Raw genomic sequence first — 21,973 nt, 5'->3', positions numbered from 1 at the left:
TTACAGCATAAGCAGTTTTTTTTCAAAGCATCAATATGAGCTGCTTGCAACACAGAGTTCACTGTACCCGTGGGACTTCTCAACTTGTTGGGGGCTACAATAGTTCTCAGGGTAGGGGCCCTTCTAAAAGTGATACCCAGATGAGATAGGCATAACTTCCTTTAAAATAGTATCATTTGATAATATGTTCCAATATTTTTCCAAAACTTTTCTAATAAAAACACTGTCATTACTGTATGTGGTAATGAAATTAGGCGTGAAATCATGCGAATTACTGGATTCAAAAGCAGCAGTTCTGGGTTAAAATTACCTTGGCTTATCTGTTACCTTACCTGGTAAGACCCTATTCTGCGCTTCTATCCACAACATTTCCTACGTACACTGTGATGGTCAGGCACAGACTGAGTGAGTCACATGATGAGCTGTGAATGAACTGAGGTGAGATCACTGAAGTCACCTGAGGTCAAGTTACCTGCGGTCAAAAGTGGAGAACCGTGGGAACCTCCAGCTGTGGCCGCAGCTAACCTAAGTGACATCACCACTGATCTCTGCTCAGTGTCTGCCTGAACCTCAAAGCAGGTAGTCATGTGCCATGATCACTCGCTGTGACTTTACATGTAGCACAGCTGGAATCGTTGTCTGACCTTGTCTGGATTATGTTGGACTTGCACGGGTGTTTTGGGGATTAATAAAGTGGTAAAAAGAGGGTAAAAGAGGGTACCCACTACATACACATCTTGCACCCACGACTCCGCTACATAGACATCATACATACACAGCTCCGCTATGTAGACGTTGTACACACATGGCACTGTTCCATACACATCGTACACATGCGGCTCTGCTCCATATACGTCATACACACATTTTCAGCAACTTGTGATCAAGATCGATCAGGTCAAAATGTCTTTATTTTAAAGTTGCTCAACAAATCTCCTCACCTGAACTTATCAATAAAGAATTCAATTAAGCAAAGATTGAAATAAGAGTGTGAACGGGTCACATACATACGCAACAGGGGTCACATACATACGCAACAGGGGTCACATACATACGCAACAATGGTTTACTAAAACCATCCACTGACACCGCGCCTCAGTGTGTGCGCGCCAATATAGGATTACACTCAGGAGCTGATCATGTGACCCCTGACTCCTCCCCTCCATGTGACATCATCACAGGTCCTGTAAGCACAGAGCAGCCATATATCTAGTGTGCGGCTCTGCAGGTGGAGGTGTGTGGAGATTCCCCATTACTGGGGCAGGCGGCATTAACCCCTTCAGCTCTGAGACTTTCTTGGTGTTTTTCTCTCGCTGACTTCTATGAATCGTGAGGTTTTTATTCCTTTTCCTCTGATAGATACAGACGCCCCAACTATGAGAGGCCGGAAGTGAGGAAACCCGTCTGCCCTCAGTCCTCGGCCCCTTTCTGCCCTCAGTCCTCGGCCCCTTTCTGCCCTCAGTCCTCGGCCCCTTTCTGCCCTCAGTCCTCGGCCCCTTTCTGCCCTCAGTCCTCGGCCCCTTTCTACCCTCAGTCCTCGGCCCCTTTCTGCCCTCAGTCCTCGGCCCCTTTCTACCCTCAGTCCTCGGCCCCTTTCTACCCTCAGTCCTCGGCCCCTTTCTGCCCTCAGTCCTCGGCCCCTTTCTGCCTTCAGTCCTCGGCCCCTTTCTGCCCTCAGCCCCTTTCTGCCCTCAGTCCTCGGCATCTTTCTGCCCTCAGTCCTTGGCCCCTTTCTACCCTCAGTCCTCGGCTTCTTTCTGCCCTCAGTCCTTGGCCCCTTTCTTCCCTCGGTCCCTTTCTGCCTTCTGTTCTCAGACCCTTTCTGCCTTCTGTTCTCAGACCCTTTCTGCCTCCTGTCCTTGGACCCTTTCTGCCCTCGGTCCTCGGCCCCTTTCTGCCCTCGGACCCTTTCTGCCCCCACATAGTATAATGTTCCCCCAGAATGTTCTCATTATGTTTCCCCTTATTATCTCCAGTAATTGTATTATTACAGTGGATTCTTTCTGATGTTACATCGTCATCTTCTCCCCATTCAGGTCCCTACAATATCGGATCCTCTCAGTGGAGAGCTTATATATAAGAGAATTCTCCTGATTGCACCGTGAAGGATGGATATGGACAGGGACAAGATGGCGGAGAGGATATTACACCTCACCCTAGAGATCCTCTTCCGGCTTACTGGAGAGGTGAGAGATTCTGATGACGTCACATTACATCATTCTTATCTATGGGAATAACAGATGGACAGAACTGGAGAGGTGAGGACTCTGGAAATGTCTGGAGTGAGATTTATTACTGTGTCTCTCCATAACCAGGATTACACAGTAGTGAAGAAGACCTCTACTGAGCCCTGTCAGGCCCCTGTGTCTGAGGGATGGAGAAGACCCCTGAGCCCAATCACGGGGCCTCCACCTCACCCCCCGATACATGAGGACATCAATGACCAGAAGATCCTAGAACTCACCTACAAGATGATTGAGCTGCTGACTGGAGAGGTGACACTGCTGGGAATGCTGGGACATTATACAGTAACGCTATGAAGGGATCGGGGGTGACGGTATCATTGTATGTGTCAGGTTCCTATAAGGTGTCAGGACGTCACCGTCTATTTGTCCATGGAGGAGTGGGAGTATTTAGAAGTACACAAAGATCTGTACAAGGACGTCATGATGGAGGTTCCCCGGTCCCTCACATCACCAGGTAATAGACAGGACTAAATACAAACGGCCTATAATTATCTGTATGTAAGGAATGAATTCAGTCCCTGTATGTGTCTCCTCCAGGTCTATCCAGTAAGAGGACAACACCAGAGAGATGTCCCCGTCCTCTTCTCCCACAGGACTGTAAACCAGAAGATCCCGATGTTCCTCAGGATCATCAGGTAGATGGAGAGAAGGAGCCATGAAATCTCCCTATGATGTGTAGACGGCTGTGAAGGTCTTGTGCTCAGTCTTGTTTTATCCTCCAGTATTATATGTGTTACTAGATGGTGGCCCGATTCTAACGCATCGGGTATTCTAGAATTTATTGTGTAGTCAATATATGATTTTTGTTATATATATAGATGTTGTGTGTAGTTGCCAAGTGTTTATGTAGGGCGCTGTAAATGTTCTGGGTGTTGCCTGGGTGTGGGGGGGTGTGAGAGCGGTGTTTGTGTGTTGCGTTGTTTGTGGAGCGCTGTGTGTCTGCAGCATTGTGAAAGTGGTGCTGTGTGTGTTGGGCGGTTTGTGTGTGGGTGTTTGTGGGGTGCATGTGTGGTATGTTTTGTGCATTGTGTATGTGTTGCGCAGTGTGTGTGTATATTTGTCTTTGTGTGTCGCGGTGTTTATGTGTGCGTGGTGTTTTATGTGTTGGATGTTGTGTATGTGCGGCGTTGTCTGTGTGTGTGGGTGTGGTGTGTTGTGCGGTGCGTGTGTGGCGGTGTGTGTGTGTGTTTTGGGGTAGGTGTGCACCCCCATCGTGCTCCATCCCCCATGCTGCGCACCCCCCATCGTGCTCCATCCCCCATGCTACGCACCCCTCAGAGAGGAGTATAATAGGAGGAGTATAATAGGAGGAGTATAATAGGAGTAGTCCTGGGGGGAGAGGAGGATAATAGGAGGAGTAGTCCTGGAGGTGAGGGGAGAGGAGTATAATACAGGAGGAGTAGTCCTGGAGGTGAGGGGAGAGGAGTATAATACAGGAGGAGTAGTCCTGGAGGTGAGGAGTATAATAGGAGGAGTAGTTCTGGGGGTAGAGGAGTATGATAGGAGGAGTAGTCCTGGGGGGAGAGGAGTATAATAGGAGGAGTAGTCCTGGAGGTGAGGGGAGAGGAGTATAATAGGAGGAGTAGTCCTGGGTGAGAGGAGTATAATAGGAGGAGGAGTCCTGCAGGTGAGGGGAGAGGAGTATAATAGGAGTAGTAGTCCTGGGTGAGAGGAGTATAATAGGAGGAGGAGTCCTGGAGGTGAGGGGAGAGGAGTATAATAGGAGTAGTCCTGGAGGTGAGGGGAGAGGAGTATAATAGGAGGAGTAGTCCAGGGGAGAGAGGAGTATAATAGGAGGAGTAGTCCTGGGGGGAGAGGAGTATAATAGGAGGAGTAGACCTGGGGGGAGAGGAGTATAATAGGAGGAGGAGTTCTGGGAGAGAGGATTATAATAGGTGGAGTAGTCCTGGGGGGAGGTGTATAGGTGCCCAATGTATGTGGGGGGCTGAGCCGAGCGGCCAATGTGTGCGGGGGGCTGAGCCGAGTGGCCAATGTATTCGGGGGGGGCTCCATGTGGCATCCTCTCCCCTGCAGCGTCCATGTGGCCTCCTCTCCCCTGCAGCATCCATGTGGCCTCCTCTCCCCTGCAGCGTCCATGTGGCCTCCTCTCCCCTGCAGCGTCCATGTGGCCTCCTCTCCCCTGCAGCGTCCATGTGGCCTCCTCTCCCCTGCAGCGTCCATGTGGCCTCCTCTCCCCTGCAGCGTCAATGTGGCCTCCTCTCCCCTGCAGGGTCCATGTGGCCTCCTCCTAGCCTGCAGGGTCCATGTGGCCTCCTCCTGGCCTGCAGGGTCCATGTGGCCTCTTCCTGTCCTGCAGGGTCCATGTGGCCTCTTCCTGGCCTGCAGGGTCCATGTGGCCTCCTCTCCCCTGCAGCGTCCATGTGGCCTCCTCTCCCCTGCAGCGTCCATGTGGCCTCCTCCTAGCCTGCAGGCTCCATGTGGCCTCCTCCTGGCCTGCAGGGTCCATGTGGCCTCTTCCTGTCCTGCAGGGTCCATGTGGCCTCTTCCTGTCCTGCAGGGTCCATGTGGCCTCTTCCTGGCCTGCAGGGTCCATGTGGCCTCCTTCTGGCCTGCAGGGTCCATGTGGCCTCCTCCTGGCCTGCAGGGTCCATGTGGCCTCTTCCTGTCCTGCAGGGTCCATGTGGCCTCCTTCTGGCCTGCAGGGTCCATGTGGCCTCCTTCTGGCCTGCAGGGTCCATGTGGCCTCCTCCTGGCCTGCAGGGTCCATGTGGCCTCCTCCTGGCCTGCAGGGTCCATGTGGCCTCCTCCTGGCCTGCAGGGTCCATGTGGCCTCCTCCTGGCCTGCAGGGTCCATGTGGCCTCCTCCTGGCCTGCAGGGTCCATGTGGCCTCCTCCTGGCCTGCAGGGTCCATGTGGCCTCCTCCTGGCCTGCAGGGTCCATGTGGCCTCCTCCTGGCCTGCAGGGTCCATGTGGCCTCCTCCTGGCCTGCAGGGTCCATGTGGCCTCCTCCTGGCCTGCAGGGTCCATGTGGCCTCCTCCTGGCCTGCAGGGTCCATGGGGCCTCCTCCTGGCCTGCAGGGTCCATGGGCCCTCCTCCTGCCCTGCATAGTCGCATCTTCGGCTCACAGAGCGCTTACCCGCTCCAAGTGCCGGCAGCCTCTTCTCCGTCTTCCTCCGCGGCACTCTGCACACTGACAGGCGGCAATATTTTGAGGTAATCTCACCATGCTCCCGTGACCTCTGCAGTGTCATCACGCCGCCAGATGCCGGGTCAGAGAGAAAACTGGCTCCACTGAACCTGGAAGTGTGGCTTGCACGGAGGTACGGGGATTCATTTGTATCGGCATCTTAAAGACGCCGATACAAATGAATACAGGGAACTGGATCGCCGACGCTGATTGTTGCCGGTTCGGCGCACCGGTTGTTATTTTAACAACCGGTTTGCCCGAACCAGACAGAACCAGCTGAATCCCACCCCTGGGCTGAGGCGAGCGGCCAATGTATGTGGGGGGCGGGGCTGAGGCAAGCGGCCAATGTGTGCTGAGGGCGGGGCTGAGGCAAGCGGCCAATGTGTGCGGGGGGCAGGGCTTAGCCGAGCGGCCAATGTGTGTGGGGAGCTGAGGCGAGCGGCCAATGCGCCGGTTGTCACTGTAATGATGTCATTTTGGAGCAAGACAGACAGAATAAGGCAATTATATATATAGATACTTGTGTAATGAGAGCGGTGGAGGTGGCAGGATTAGAGCTGATCATAGATGGGACTTCTCCATCTGTCTGTGACTTTTTTACAATATTTGTTTCAGGGTGAAGATCTGCCCCATATTAATACTACAGAGACATATGTGAGGGGTGATGAGCGGAGTAAAGAGGAGATTCCTACAGATAACCGCCCAGGTGAGTAGTGACCACTAAATGCAGAGAAGTCACAGATTCTTCTCAGTCACCGGCTGTGGCTGCTTTTTCAGGGTTGTAGTCCGGCCATATCAAATGGTCACCATTCTGCTGCTAGACCACCACATGTTCCTCCACCCAAAACTGCCCCCATTATTTTGAGCATTGGACGACCTTCTGTTGGAGTGAGACTTGTATCAGCCAGATCTTACAGGTAGAATCCACCCTATCCCCTGAAATTAGTGTACTGCCCCGCGCTCGGCTGCAGCCGAGCCGCTCGGATCCGGGCTCGTTGGTGGGTGGCTCAAGCGCCTCCGGACCCGGGGGTCACTTCGCTCTGAAAGTGTGCTGGCGCTACTTAGGGGGGAGGTAGGTAGGTGCACGGCCGGAGCCGTGTTTAAGTTCGTGACGCCACCCACGGGTTGTGGTGAAGGTGGACACCACCACTGCAGTTACGGGGCACCCGGGGGAGATGGTTATGCAGCAAGATGTTAACCCCTCCGTGGACAGGGATGATGGCCCCAGGACCCGTTGGGGGAGAGTAGCTGGGCGGTGCAGGGCGGTGCGCGGCCGGATGGCACTGTTGTACTCACTGTTATTGACACACAAGTCTCTGATGAACAAAGTTGATGGTGGTCGGTGCCCGCAGCCAGCTGCGTCTGGTCCCCCATCCGGTTTGGTGGTCTTTGCCTTTCTCCTGCACCATGTAGTGTATGTGTAGACTGCCTGTGCTTCAGCAACGGGAGTCCGCTCCCCGGCTTTGTATATGTCAGAGGAGCCCGTTTGCCCGCAGACGCTGGCCCGTGGGATCTCTCTGCCTGTGCGGTGGCTTTCTATCCCCCTCGGTGGGCTGTTGTCTTCAGTCGGGACTTGGGTGGGAAAGGACCTAAGGTGCAGACCGCAATCAGTTGATTAACTCGGTCCAGTGGCTTCTGGACCTCGTTTCAGGGTCTGAGTAACCCCCTTTGTGCTCCGGTTTCCGAGTCGGTTCCCCGGGTCGATACCGGCGGGCCACTACCCTGTCCCGGCCCACCATGGTTCCACCGAGCCGTCTTCCCGGCTCCTGCAGGCTAGGCCACCATCTGCCTCCTAGCCAAAGGTGCCCGGGCTCCAACCCCGGCACCTGTCAGACTTCTTCACTCCTCACTCCACTCACAACTGAACTCAACTTGAACTCACTCTATTTTCCTGCCTCAGGCCCTCGGTGGGCGTGGTCAACCGCCTGGCTCCGCCTCCCTGGTTTGTCCATAAAGCTCTGCGGGAGGTGACTAGGGTTTATGGTTTGGCTGGTATTACCTTATTGGGGGACAGGTGTAATGCGGGGGTCTACCTGTGACTACCTGGCTAGTCCAGGGCGTCACATTAGAAAATCATGGCAAGAAAAATCTAATCTGTATGGTGGACCCCTAAGAGAAAGCGGAGGGTAATGATTCTGGTGACGTCCTAGATTGTTAGTTTGGTGCCGTATTCTCCAGGTGAATAAAGATTGATTGCTCTCAGTGGGAGAAACAAAATAATAATCTTGTAGTTGATGAAGAGACCTCAGTAGTCTGGAAGCTTGCTTTGTAACAGCATTTATATTAATTTTGTTCTCCATTAATAAGTATCATAACTACAAGATTCTTATTGTTTCTCCCACTGAGAGCAATGACTCCATCTTCCTAGAATCTCAGCATCTTATTGATGGATCTTCCTTCTCTCCCTTCTGATGAATGTGCTGATAGGGGCGTTTTTATCGAACGTTGGGCACAGGGTAACTGTAACATATGTAGGGGGTTAGGATTATCCCACAGTGGGTACATAGAGGCCGGGCAGCCCACCCACATGATTTCCAAAATTTAACCTCTTCACGCCATCTTTACATATTTTTCCTTTTTCCCTCCTTTTCTTCCAAGAAGCATAACTTTTTTATTTTTCAGTCAACATAGGCATATCAGGGATTATATTTTTTGCGGGATGAGTTGTACTTTTAAATGGTACTATTCATTTTATCATATAATGTACTGAAAAATGGGAAAAAAATCCCAAGTTCAGTGAAATTGCAAAAAAGTGCAATTACACTTTGTTTTTTATTTACCATGTTCACTATGTGTTCCCATGTTCAGCCTCTGATGGTGAGGATAGGCTTGTGCTGGGAGGTAGCTGCCAGATGATATGCCAGGGAGTCTTTGCACTGTGATAGCTGACCGCAGGGATCGGTGATTGGAGACTGAGAGTCACTGATGTGGTTGGGTGCAGACAGGACGGCTGGTGTAAGCAAGTGTAGCGGATATGGCAGGCGCAGCTGGTATAGATAGATACAGCATGTACAGTGGATACTAGAAAACAGACACGTGTTAACATACACAGCGTAAGACTCAGCAAGTGGCATGGTAACTGACAACTAGCAACGCGTCTCTAAGGATTGACCACGTTGCCCAGGCACCTCCCATAGGGGGAGGATTACTTAAATACCTATTGCCTCTCAGCCATAGGTTGTGAGGAACTTACGGATTAGGTGCACGCAGGCCCTTTAAGAATATATGAGCATGAACTAAACTCACTCCAGGGAGACCTGCACCAAGGAAAGGGTGCTGGACAGTGCGAAGATGCTGGTTACAGCGTTACAAGCTATTTTATAAATTATATCTTTAATATATAAAGCCTAGTGTATGTTTGTGTGTATGTCCGCTAAAGGAATCCGCACCGTTGCATTTACAATCACAAAATTTTGCACAGCCACCTAATTTGATTCAGGGAACGTCATAGACTATATTTTGAGAGGAAAATTTAACACCACGCTTTACAGTTATTGGCCAAACAAACCCTTCTTACATTAAAGTCAATGGAGCTCAGAGCTGCAGGTCATTAATAGGAGCTGTGATTGGTTGCTATAGGCAACAAAGGACATTCTTAGTATAAGAGTTTGTGTGAGATAATGATTAGTATAAGCAGCTTATGTGTGAGGTAATATGATATTGGCAGAGACACGCACAGACACATACACAGAGACACACAAACACAGAGACAGACAGAGACACACAGAAACTGAGACACAGACACATAGAGACTGATACAGAGACACAGAGACTGATACAGAGACACAGAGAGAGAGAGAGAGACAGAGACACACAGAGCCAGAGACAAAAACAGACAGAGACACAAAGACTCACACACAGAGACAGACAGACAGAGAGACAGAGATACAGAGACACACAGAGATACAGAGACAGACCGAGACACCCACAGACACCGAGACACACCCACAGACACCGAGACACACCCACAGACACCGAGACACACCCACAGACACACACACACAGAGACACACCCAGAGACTGATAGAGACACACGCCCAGAGACAGAGAGACACACTCAGACACACACACATAGAAACAGACATACAGAGACACACACAGACATAGAGAAAGACACACGCAGACACAGAGAAACTTTCCTGGGCAACCGCGGGTACTACAGCTAGTTTATATATATATTATTGAAAATAATTTTTATTCTTGGCAGAGGACTGTACCAGGAGATTTGAGGCACAACTGACATCTTCGATTTTTAAAACAGATAACCTTGATATCTCACAAAATTTAACTGAAGTGAATGCCTCTGTTCCAGATATACCATCATCTCTTCAAAGCAAAGATCTATCATCTGATTCTCTTAAACAAGTCCTACCTTCTGATTCATCACAGACTATTAAGAAAAATAAATGTCACAAAAGCAGCATTAAAAATCGAAGTGCTCTTGCAGCAAAGAAGCCATTTTCAACTTCAGAATATCAAAAAATTAATAAAAAAATTCACCCAGGGCAGAAAAGATTTTCTTCAGAATCTGTTAGTTACGAGAAAGGCCACACAGGGGAGATGCCAATTTCATGTTCAGAATGTGAGAAATGCTTTAACAAAAAATCACATCTTGTTGAACATCAGAGAACTCACACGGGGGAGAAGCCTTTCACATGTTCAGAATGTGAGAAATGCTTTAGCAAAAAATCATATCTTGTTTTACATCAGAGAACTCACACGGGGGAGAAGCCATATTCATGTTCAGAATGTGGAAAATGCTTTAACCAAAAATCAAGTCTTGTTACACATCAGAGAACTCACAAAGAGGAGAAGCCTTTTTCATGTTCAGAATGTGGGAGATGTTTTAACCAAAAATCACATCTTGTTACACACCAGACAATTCACACAGGGGAGAAGCCTTTTTCATGTTCAGAATGTGGGAAATGTTTTTCCGATCAATCATGTGTTGTTAGACATCAGAGAACTCACACAGGAGAGAAGCCTTTTTCATGTTCAGAATGTGGGAGATGTTTTAACCAAAAAAAAACTCTTGTTACACACCAGAGAACTCACACAGGGGAGAAGCCTTTTTCATGTTCAGAATGTGGGAAATGTTTTGCAGCTCAATCATATCTTGTTAAACATCAGAGAACTCACACAGGGGAGAAACCTTTTTCATGTTCAGAATGTGACAGATGTTTTAACCGAAAATCACATCTTGTTACACATCAGATAACTCACACAGGGGAGAAGCCTTTTTCATGTTCAGAATGTGGGAGATGTTTTAACCAAAAAAAAAATCTTGTTACACACCAGACAATTCACACAGGGGAGAAGCCTTTTTCATGTTCAGAATGTGAGAAATGTTTTGCAAATCAATCATGTCTTGTTAAACATCAGAGAACTCACACAGGGGAGAAACCTTTTTCATGTTCAGAATGTGGGAGATGTTTTAACCGAAAATCACATCATGTTACACATCAGAGAACTCACACAGGGGAGAAGCCTTTTTCATGTTCAGAATGTGGGAAATGTTTTACAGATCAATCATGTCTTGTTAGACATCAGATAATTCACACAGGGGAGAAACCTTTTTCATGTTCAGAATGTGAGAGATGTTTTAACCGAAAATCAAATCTTGCAAAACACCAAAGAATTCACACAGGGGAAAAACCCTTGACATGTTCAGAATGAGGGAAATATTAGACATACAAATGGATTATTTTTAAACATCACAAATCTTACAATGGTAAAAATAATTATCTGACCTAGAAGGTGAGAAATGTTATACTTAAAAATTATAATTTGTTGACCACTAATAAAATATTCACATGGGATACTAGAAGCCTTTTGGAAGTAGACATTAAACCATCTAATGCAATTTTTGACCTCCCTACCATCTTCTCTCTTTTGTATTGGTTGAGGAGGTGGGGTGAAGGGGATCTCTCTTTTATTTTATTTGATATTTCTATTAGATCCTTAGAAACCCTTACCCCTTATTTAAGCCTTGCTGATTGGGAAGAGTGTGGCATTTCTAAATCGGTGGCTATTTATAGAGATTCTTAGTTAAAGTCCTTTTTGTAGATGGTTGAGAAATTTCGATTACATAGAAACTGTCTTTATTAATAGCTCCAAGTGAGACATCTCCTTAGTGCTAGATCTGACTTTGAGTACAATTCACCTCCTCTCTCTCTACATAGACTTTATCAAAAAGGGAAATATAATATTAAAGGGGTCTCAATTTTATATAGGTTTCTAAACTCCTCGTTGGAAGATGTGAAGTTGTCATACATAATAAAATGGGAACAAAAGTTATCTTTTACATTCTTCCCTCAACAATGGTGGGCTGCCTCGGAATGGACTTATAGGATATCAGCTTGTATAATTCACCTAGAACAAATGAAATACATTTATAGTGGTATCTGTTTCCAGGCAAATTGGCTCACATGATCCCGGATTATTCCCCTTTCTGTTGGAAAGGTTGTCTTCAGAAAGGCACGTTGGGGAATGAATGGTGGTCCTGTCCTAAAGCTATGATATTTTGGGAGCAGGTGTTTGATCTAATTTCATCTGTAACTAGTCTTCGTGTAATTATGGATGATGCACTGGCAATCCTGAATATAGGACTCGATAACTTCCCTGAAAATGTGAAACCTGTTATTGCTGATATACTTACCTTGGCCAGACGATGTCAGGCTATAAAGTGGAAACTCCCTTCAGTTCCCTCGGTTGAGGAGCTTGTCAGGAAAATTAATACTCATTATGAATTTGCCCTTGTCCATAATATAGAGAGGAGAAAACAAATTCAGAAAAATTGGGGTATTTCCTTCATGGGCTATTTATCCTATGGGGCTTTGATCTCTATATATGTTTTTGTTATTGATTCCTACATATAGAATAGACCGGATTGGTGTTCTTCCCCATCCTCCTTTTTTTTTACTTCTTTTTCTTTATTTTGCTTAGTGGTGGTTGTTAATATTATCGTAGTGTTACGCCGATTGTGATTTGTATTGATTGTTGTTATGTGAAAAATTGAAATAAAATACAGTTAGGTCCAGAAATATTTGGACAGTGACACAAGTTTTGTTATTTTAGCTGTTTACAAAAACATGTTCAGAAATACAATTATATATATAATATGGGCTAAAAGTGCACACTCCCAGCTGCAATATGAGAGTTTTCACATCCAAATCGGAGAAAGGGTTTAGGAATCATAGCTCTGTAATGCATAGCCTCCTCTTTTTCAAGGGACCAAAAGTAATTGGACAAGGGACTCTAAGGGCTGCAATTAACTCTGAAGGCGTCTCCCTCGTTAACCTGTAATCAATGAAGTAGTTAAAAGGTCTGGGTTGATTACAGGTGTGTGGTTTTGCATTTGGAAGCTGTTGCTGTGACCAGACAACATGCGGTCTAAGGAACTCTCAATTGAGGTGAAGCAGAACATCCTGAGGCTGAAAAAAAAGAAAAAAATCCATCAGAGAGATAGCAGACATGCTTGGAGTAGCAAAATCAACAGTCGGGTACATTCTGAGAAAAAAGGAATTGACTGGTGAGCTTGGGAACTCAAAAAGGCCTGGGCGTCCACGGATGACAACAGTGGTGGATGATCGCCGCATACTTTCTTTGGTGAAGAAGAACCCGTTCACAACATCAACTGAAGTCCAGAACACTCTCAGTGAAATAGGTGTATCTGTCTCTAAGTCAACAGTAAAGAGAAGACTCCATGAAAGTAAATACAAAGGGTTCACATCTAGATGCAAACCATTCATCAATTCCAAAAATAGACAGGCCAGAGTTAAATTTGCTGAAAAACACCTCATGAAGCCAGCTCAGTTCTGGAAAAGTATTCTATGGACAGATGAGACAAAGATCAACCTGTACCAGAATGATGGGAAGAAAAAAGTTTGGAGAAGAAAGGGAACGGCACATGATCCAAGGCACACCACATCCTCTGTAAAACATGGTGGAGGCAACGTGATGGCATGGGCATGCATGGCTTTCAATGGCACTGGGTCACTTGTGTTTATTGATGACATAACAGCAGACAAGAGTAGCCGGATGAATTCTGAAGTGTACCGGGATATACTTTCAGCCCAGATTCAGCCAAATGCCGCAAAGTTGATCGGACGGCGCTTCATAGTACAGATGGACAATGACCCCAAGCATACAGCCAAAGCTACCCAGGAGTTCATGAGTGCAAAAAAGTGGAACATTCTGCAATGGCCAAGTCAATCACCAGATCTTAACCCAATTGAGCATGCATTTCACTTGCTCAAATCCAGACTTAAGACGGAAAGACCCACAAACAAGCAAGACCTGAAGGCTGCGGCTGTAAAGGTCTGGCAAAGCATTAAGAAGGAGGAAACCCAGCGTTTGGTGATGTCCATGGGTTCCAGACTTAAGGCAGTGATTGCCTCCAAAGGATTCGCAACAAAATATTGAAAATAAAAATATTTTGTTTGGGTTTGGTTTATTTGTCCAATTACTTTTGACCTCCTAAAATGTGGAGTGTTTGTAAAGAAATGTGTACAATTCCTACAATTTCTATCAGATATTTTTGTTCAAACCTTCAAATTAAACGTTACAATCTGCACTTGAATTCTGTTGTAGAGGTTTCATTTCAAATCCAATGTGGTGGCATGCAGAGCCCAACTCGCGAAAATTGTGTCACTGTCCAAATATTTCTGGACCTAACTGTATATATTGTAAAAACAATTTACATGTGGAGAAAATATAAATTTGAAAAAATTGAACAAGAAAACAAAAAAGAGACCGTGACAGTAAAGGCAAGTAAGTAAAGAAGAAAGGAAAGCAAGTTAGACGTTACATTAGAATTATAATATATACAGTTACTAATAGACGTCTATTTTCTAAAAATCAAATAAAAAGCAATATTCCATGTGCAGCTAACTTTTCCCATTGTTAGATATTTATATATTCATTATATTGACAACAGTATTGCACCGTCCCCCCAAAAATACCCAACATTCCTCCTCCCTCTTCTTCCTAACTCCCAATCTCAGCGATCTGCCATTCATTATAGTTACTTTCATCGCACAATCTCCATGTCTGAACAATGTCTGTAACTTCTCTATACTACAATAATAAACATGTTCAGATTACACATTACTATTTCCATCTACGACCCATTCCTTCTTTGTGGGAACATCTGCTGTGATTGAGTGTCTAAAATAATCCATGATTATCTATACAGAGACGTCATGTACAGAAATATTAGGGCTACAGCAACATCACATATGTTATACAGAAGAATAGTGCTGCCTCTATAGCTCTTTATACAATGACTTCTAGATCAGACAAGTGTTGAGGGCGGGGGCCGCTGCCGCTTCTCTCTCTCGGGGGCCTGTTCGTATCCGGGTTTCTGCTACAGCTCGAGTGGTGACCGGACCCGGAAGGGGGTATTTACAGGGGAGTTGTTGTGTCTGTGACGCCACCTGTGGGTTGCGGTGAGGGATGGTGGCACCGCCGCTTCCTGGTGATGGGGCGCCCGGGGCTGTTAGAGCGGGGAAGCAAGGTGGCATCCCCTTCTCGGGGAGGTGGTCTGTGTTTGCATTGACAATATTTAATTATATATACAGTACAGACCAAAAGTTTGGACACACCTCCTCATTCAAAGAGTTTTCTTTATTTTCATGACTTTAAAAATTGTAGATTCACATTGAAGGCATCAAAACTGTGAATTAAAACATGTGGAATGAAATACTTAACAAAGTGTGAAACAACTGAAAATATGTCTTATATTCTAGGTTCTTCAAAGTAGCCACCTTTTGCTTTCATTACTACTTTGCACACTCTTGGTATTCTCTTGATGGGCTTCAAGAGGTAGTCACCGGAAATGGTTTTCCAACAGTCTTGAAGGAGTTCCCAGAGATGCTTAGCACTTGTTGGCCCTTTTGCCTTCACTCTGCGGTCCAGCTCACCCCAAACTATCTTGATTGGGTTCAGGTCTGGTGACTGTGGAGACCAGGTCATCTGGCGTAGCACCCCATCACTCTCCTTCTTAGTCAAATAGCCCTTGCACAGCCTGGAGGTGTGTTTGGGGTCATTGTCCTGTTGAAAACTAAATTATGGTCCAACTAAACGCAAACCGGATGGAATAGCATGCCGCTGCAAGATGCTGTGGCAGCTATGCTGGTTCAGTATGCTTTCAATTTTGAATAAATCCCCAACAGTGTCAGCAACAAAGCAACCCCACACCATCACACCTCCTCCTCCATGCTGCAAGGTGGGAACCAGGCATGTAGAGTCCATCTGTTCACCTTTTCTACAAAGTCACGGTGGTTGGATCCAAAGATCTCAAATTTGGACTCATCAGACCAAAGCACAGATTTCCACTGGTCTAATGTCCATTCCTTGTGTTCTTTAGCCCAAACAAGTCTCTTCTGCTTGTTGCCTGTCCTTAGCAGTGGATTCCTAGCAGCGATTTTACCATGAAGGCCTGCTGCACAAAGTCTCCTCTTTTTTTTTTTTTTAAATTCTTTATTTTCCACACTTTTTAAATTTTTTAAAGGGAACCAGCATCATAACTAAGTACATTTGTTAGGACCATATCGGCCTTTTTGCAAATACATTCCATATGCCTTGGGTATAAAGCAAAATTTACATATTCATATATTATCAGGCAGTATTCCCGCAAATACCCTCACTTAGGCGTCCAAGACTTCGGGTTCCACTGAACTGTTTCATAAATAAGTAAATATTAAACAAATAACCATAAGTAATCAGCAAGAGTGCTTAGTAAGAGGTAGGGAAAGAGAGCAGAGGAAGAAGGAGCAAGCTAGTTTGAAAGAATAGAGAGGAATGAATACCAGGGAAAAAGGGGGGGGGTGGGGGGGAGTGGGGGAGGTGAAGGGGGTGGGGGGGAAGGAATGGGGTGGGGAGGGAGGTAGGGGGTGCGGCTATGTGTTGCCTTCTGCGGTTCCCTCAGCGCCCATTGCGCCCCCCACTAGAACATCATAGTCCTCGGAATGCTGGAAATCCAGCCATTCCCGCCACGTAGCCCAGAATTTCTCATATGAATCGTGCAATGATGAGGTTAAATCCTCCATGAGCATGAGGTCATTGACCTTATTGATCCATTGAACTAATGTGGGAGATGACGTACTCCTCCATTTTTCTGGTATGCATACTCTCGCTGCCGTAATGAGGAATTTCCTCAGGGAATTCTTATATGTTTTTTCACGAATCCCGCAGTGATGCAACAGGGCCTCCGCCGGCCCCAATTCCTCATCCTTGTCAGTAACCTGTCAGATAGTGTCGGACACTCCCTTCCAGAAGGGCTGGATCATTTCACACCCCCAGAACACATGTGGAATGTTGCCCTCTGCCTTACCACACCTCCAACATATAGGGTCTATTGACGGAAACATGACATGTAGCTTGGAGGGAACTCTGTACCATCTAGATAAAAGTTTGTAGCTAGCCTCCTGGAACCTGGAACTAATGGAAGACGTGTGGGCCAATCTGAAGATCCTTTCCCATTGTGCTGGTGTCAACTGAATTCCCAAATCCCTTTCCCACTGTGTAGCGAAGGGGGGTAGTTGTTGATCTGAAGGTGAAGATAAAAGCGAATATACCGCCGACAGTGAGTGATGTATTATGCCTGATCCCATACATAATTGTTCAAACTGTGTCTTAGGTCGCTGAAAGTAGGACCTGGTGGGAAGACTACTGAAAAAGTGCGCCAATTGTAGGCATCTCCACTGGCCAAGCGGGGTAGGATCTTGTCTAACTGCCAAACTAGCTGCCGAAGGCCAGGATCCCCAGTCTCCAAACTCCTCCACTCGATCCATCCCGCCTCTAATCCACATCCGGAAGATCGGATCCACCCTACCAGGTTCAAAGGCAGGATGGCTCAAGATAGGCATTAGGCTGGAGTTCCTGGGAATCATTTCTAACTGTACTCTCCCGATGTTGCAATATGTCACGGTTGGGCCGATGGTTGGATGTGTTTTCAATCCTGCAGGGACCTCCGAGAGCACCTACGGCAATTTATTAAGGGGTATTGGGGGGAAGGACTGCTCAATTTGTATCCACTTCTTCTGAGACCCATTCCGGCACCAATCAATCTTTCTAGTAAGATGTCCCGCCAAATGATATCTTCTCAAGTCTGGCAGCCCAATCCCCCCCCACCTTTGGTCCTGTGCAAGATGGCTCTTTTTATACGTGCCGATTTACCTGCCCAGACGAACGAGGACTGAATTGATTCTAGGGATTTGAAAAATCCCGAAGGTATTTTAATTGGGAGCGCCTGTAACAAATACAGGATTCTGGTCATTAGCATATGCCGCTATTTTATGCGTGTCTTGAAGCACTCCTATACCTGCAATATCTGGGTTGGCTCGTACGTGTCTGAGGAAGGGCTCAAGCGTCAGGATGAAGATTAAGGGTGATAGTGGGCAACCTTGACGGGTGCCATTAGATATTTTAAATGGGTCCGACAGGATCCCATTCACTCGGACCCTAGCCGAGGGTACCGAGTACAGAGACATAATCCGACCCATCATTTCGTGTCCCAACCCCAGACACCCGAGCGTGGCTTCCATGAAAGTCCATCCCACTCTATCGAACGCCTTCTCGGCGTCTGTTGACAGCAGCATGGATGGATGGTATGCCCCCAGTTTTGGCTTTATGTATTATGTATTAAATTAATGGCCTTAACTGTATTATCCCGTGCCTCACGACCCACCATAAAGCCCGTCTGGTCTGGATGAATTATTCGTGAAAGTAGAGGTGCCAGCCTATTTGCTAGAATTTTAGCAAATAGCTTTGTGTCCACATTTAACAAGGAGATCGGGCGGTAGCTCGCACATTGTGTTGGATCTTTCCCTGATTTAGGTATGACTGTAATGTGCGCTCTCAACGAGTCTGCATTAGAGTTCGGGGTTCCTGACGCCCTGGAGTTGAATGCTGACAGTAGGTGCGGGGATAATATTTCTTTAAGTTTTTTATAATATACAAGGGGGAAACCATCTGGCCCAGGTGCCTTTCCTGTTTTGGACGACCCAATTGCATCAACTAGTTCTTGAATTAAAATTTGAGTTTCCAGTGCTGCTATCTCAGAGTCCTCCAACCTTGGCATTTTTGCTTCTCTGATATATTCTAAGATTTTCCTTTTTAGGGATGATTTTGGTGTTTGGGGATTATTTGTTTCTAAGTTATATAATGATTCATAAAATTTTTGGAACGTCTCAGCAATTTCTGTCGAAGAGTGAAGTATGGAGCCCCGAGAATGTGCAGGAGATATTTTTGGTATAAAAGTTGTCGCCTGCTGCTGCCTGAGTGCTCTTGCTAACATCTTACTACACTTGTTCCCGTGTTCGTAAAAATGTCTACGGCATCTATTAAGAACCCCTTTTGCCTTACTATTCAGTAATTTCCGTAATTCGTCCCGAACTTTGAATAGGGTACCCCCCAACTCCGCTGAGGGCATCTGCTTATGCCGTGTCTCCAAGTCTCTGAGTTGTGTTAGTAACCTGGTAACCTCCATTTCCCTTTCCCTCTTTCGTCTTGCCCCTGCTGTATGAAAACCCCTCTGATGACACACTTATGAGCCTCCCAGACCGTTGTTGGAGTAGTGTCTCCAGTCCCGTTTACTGTAAAATATTCTGTCAGGGAATTCTGTACTATTTGCAGGCTTCCGGGGTCCTCCAACAGAGAAGTGTTCATTTTCCACTGCCACTGCTGTGGGATCGGAGACTGCAATACCATGGACACCGTACAGAGTGCGTGGTCAGAGAAAGTTATGCTATCTATCTGAGCTTGTGCGATCCTCTCAAGATCTTTATGTTGTACAAAAAAGTAGTCCAGTCTAGAATATACTCCATGTGCATTTGAGTAGAATGAGTAATCCTTGTCAGACGGGTGCAGTAGCCTCCATGTGTCCACAAGCTGCTGCTCATGTAATATGCACCGCAGCTTGCGGAGAGCTGACCTGGAATGTACTGAAGCCCCTGATGAGGTGTCCTGAGCCGGGTTCACAGCGATATTAAGATCCCCCTCTAAGATGAGTGTCCCCTCCGAAAAGTCTTCTATCCTTTCCAAAAAGCCCGACAGGGCATCAATTTGCCCTACATTAGGGAGGTATATGGATACCAGCGTATAGATATGTGTGGCGATCCTGCCCTTCACCATCAATAGTCTACATGTGTCATCACTGCGAGAGTCCATGAACCCCCAAGGGATTGAGCGCGAGATGAGGACGCTAGTTCCTTGGGATTTCGAGTCAGGTGAGAAGCTATGGTATGCCTCCGGGAACCAACGTGAAGTCAATTTGAACAATTTGCCTTTGCTCAAATGCGTTTCTTGCAGAAAAGCAATTTGGACCCCAGCTTTTTTTAATGTGTTTGACAGGATAGACCTCTTACCCGGACTATGTAAGCCTTTTACATTTAACGTCCCACATTTCACCTCCGAGACCCCTGAATTATGCATGTTGATCCCAAGACCGTTATTAACCCCCTACCAAGGAGAACGGGGTAAAGGAAAAAAGGTTAGGGACTAGGTGGATAAAAGAGGTTAAGAGTGCCAAAAAAAAGAGAGACGGCACAGTCTTTTAGAGCGAAAATCGGGTAGGTAGAAAAGAGCAGTAGAAAAGGATGAAATCAGCTGAGGAAGTGAGTTAGAAAAGGGATACAGAAAGTATTCGACAAGAAGGGAAAGTAAACAAACCAGCTGGCCTAAAAGAACGACCAGTAAATAACACACTATAAAACTTTACAGTCTCACGAAATTTGGAGACCTGGTGACCTTCAATCAGGAGAACCACCCTTGGGGTGCGTGTAAAACCAAGGGTGACAGCTGAGCAAGCTATAGGCATTAATGACATTATCCTACTAGGCTAAAAACTCACATCTCACCCCCCGATCTGAGACCGAACGGTGAGAGGCACAATTCTTAAACTTGTATGTCAAACTATCAACACAGTAACACAGTATTAAGGGACCCTGTGACTACCCAGAAAGGAAGAAGAGGAGAAGAGAGAGAGAGGGAAAAAAAAGGGGGGGGGGAAGAGGGGAAACAGACCCCCCTGTCAGTGAGGAGAAAGACATAGATATAAGCCACATCAGTGACCCATCATAATAGTGTCCTTCTCAAGTCCAATAATCCTACAGGGACTGCCAGATCTTCCTCCTCGACCCGCACCTCCCACCTCTGAATAAGGAACCACCTCCGATCTCGCGTCATCAGTCTGGCTCCTCCCGGGAGAACTCTCCCATTGGCCTGGAATCCTTGGAGCTCCTCTGGGGTCTTGCAAATCCGCGCCTATTTCCTCTTTGTCTTTGGGGTAATCCATCGGATCTGTCCAGATGTAGCCAGTTAGGGATTGCTACTGCAGGGGTTTCAAGGAACTGGAAAAGACCCTCCACCTCCTCCGGGCATTTCAGCAGGTATTGGACCCCATTATGCCAGACTATAAGGTGAAATGGGTGTCCCCATCTGTATGACGCACCTTTTTCCTTGATTTTTTGCAGTAAAGGCATAAGTTGGCGTCTCATGTAGAGGGTTCTAGAAGAAACATCAGGAAAAAGCTTAACTTCAGACCCTTCATATGTGACAGTCCCGTGGGTCCATGCATTTCGCAGCATGGCTTCTTTATCAGTATAATAGTGCAATCTGCATAGGACATCTCTCGGCTGAGCATTATCCCCAGGGCCCTGGCGATATACTCTGTGGACTCTGTCAATCACAAAAGTGGTGTCATCAGCAGCTCCCATCACCTTGTTAAAGATTGAGGTTACAGTTTTAAGAAGAGCCGTAGCAGCGATCTTTTCTGAAATGCCTTTCAGGCGTATATTATTTCGCCTTCCCCTATTCTCTTGATCGTTTAACAGGATGGCGACATTTTGCAGATGTGTTCTGGAGTTGGATAGATCTTGCTCCAGTGTGTTAACTCTTTCAAATAGTGTAAGTACATCCTTCTCCACTGCTATAGTGCGTGTATCAAGAGCCTCTATATCCCCTCTCACAATGGACAGAGCCCTCTCATGTGCCGCCTCCATTTTGGTGACTAAATTGTCCAGGTCATTTTTAGTGAGGAGTGCAGACAGCAATTGCAAAATACGGTCTGTGTCCACAATAGCACCCGCAGGGTTAACTCCATGTGCACTCTGGCTTCCAATTTGTTTCCCCTGGCTGTTAGGGGGATGGTGACCATGAATCCCTGCAAGCCCCTGCTCCACCAAGGACACTCTGTTTTTATTGCCTCCAGGGTTAAGCCCATCCATGTCAGGACCACCGCTCTCTTCACTAACCTGACACCTCATGGTCTGCTGTGTGGATGGGACACTGCCACTGCCATCTTCCGGTGTACTCTGCTTCTCAGATCCTGTTCCTGTACACTCCTGCACTGCCAGCGTCTGAGATATTATCAGGGACCTGCTCTGGAGCAGTAGCACTCTGTTTCTGGCTCCCACGTGTCGCCTCTGCTTGTTTTTCAGCACCTCTGCTGTCCTTTGCAGCTGCAGCAGGTGCCTGCCTCATGACAACCGTCGCCATTACAGGAGGAGGCCTAGAGACTGGGGATAGTTTACCTCCCTGAAACAGGCGATCCACCGCCGCTCTGCTACTTCTCA

The 21,973-nt window shown here is 46.8% G+C and overlaps 2 protein-coding genes across 2 annotated transcripts in view; both read left to right on the top strand.

Annotated features, from left to right (window-relative positions):
- Positions 1-2,070: 2,070 nt before the first annotated feature.
- LOC142282752 (uncharacterized) overlaps positions 2,071-21,973 on the top strand; it is a 29,908-nt gene continuing 10,005 nt past the window's right edge. The window contains 5 exon segments of the mRNA XM_075333028.1: positions 2,071-2,186; positions 2,316-2,495; positions 2,577-2,700; positions 2,784-2,881; positions 6,012-6,102. Coding sequence (XP_075189143.1) covers positions 2,109-2,186; positions 2,316-2,495; positions 2,577-2,700; positions 2,784-2,881; positions 6,012-6,102 — 571 coding nt within the window. The 5' untranslated portion in view covers positions 2,071-2,108.
- Positions 9,860-11,080, top strand: LOC142282755 (uncharacterized). The gene has a single exon (XM_075333033.1). The coding sequence runs from the start codon at positions 9,957-9,959 to the stop codon at positions 11,070-11,072; it is 1,116 nt and encodes a 371-aa protein (XP_075189148.1). The 5' UTR covers positions 9,860-9,956; the 3' UTR covers positions 11,073-11,080.

This window comes from Anomaloglossus baeobatrachus, unplaced genomic scaffold (genome assembly GCF_048569485.1).
Source record: "Anomaloglossus baeobatrachus isolate aAnoBae1 unplaced genomic scaffold, aAnoBae1.hap1 Scaffold_52, whole genome shotgun sequence".
NCBI lineage: Eukaryota > Metazoa > Chordata > Amphibia > Anura > Aromobatidae > Anomaloglossus > Anomaloglossus baeobatrachus.
Note: the sequence above shows the minus strand (reverse complement) of the source record. Positions and strands in the feature narration are given on the sequence as shown.

Excerpts from the sequence above, each read along its gene's own strand:
- LOC142282755 (XM_075333033.1), top strand. The coding sequence starts at position 9,957 with ATGCCAATTTCATGTTCAGAATGTGAGAAATGCTTTAACAAAAAATCA.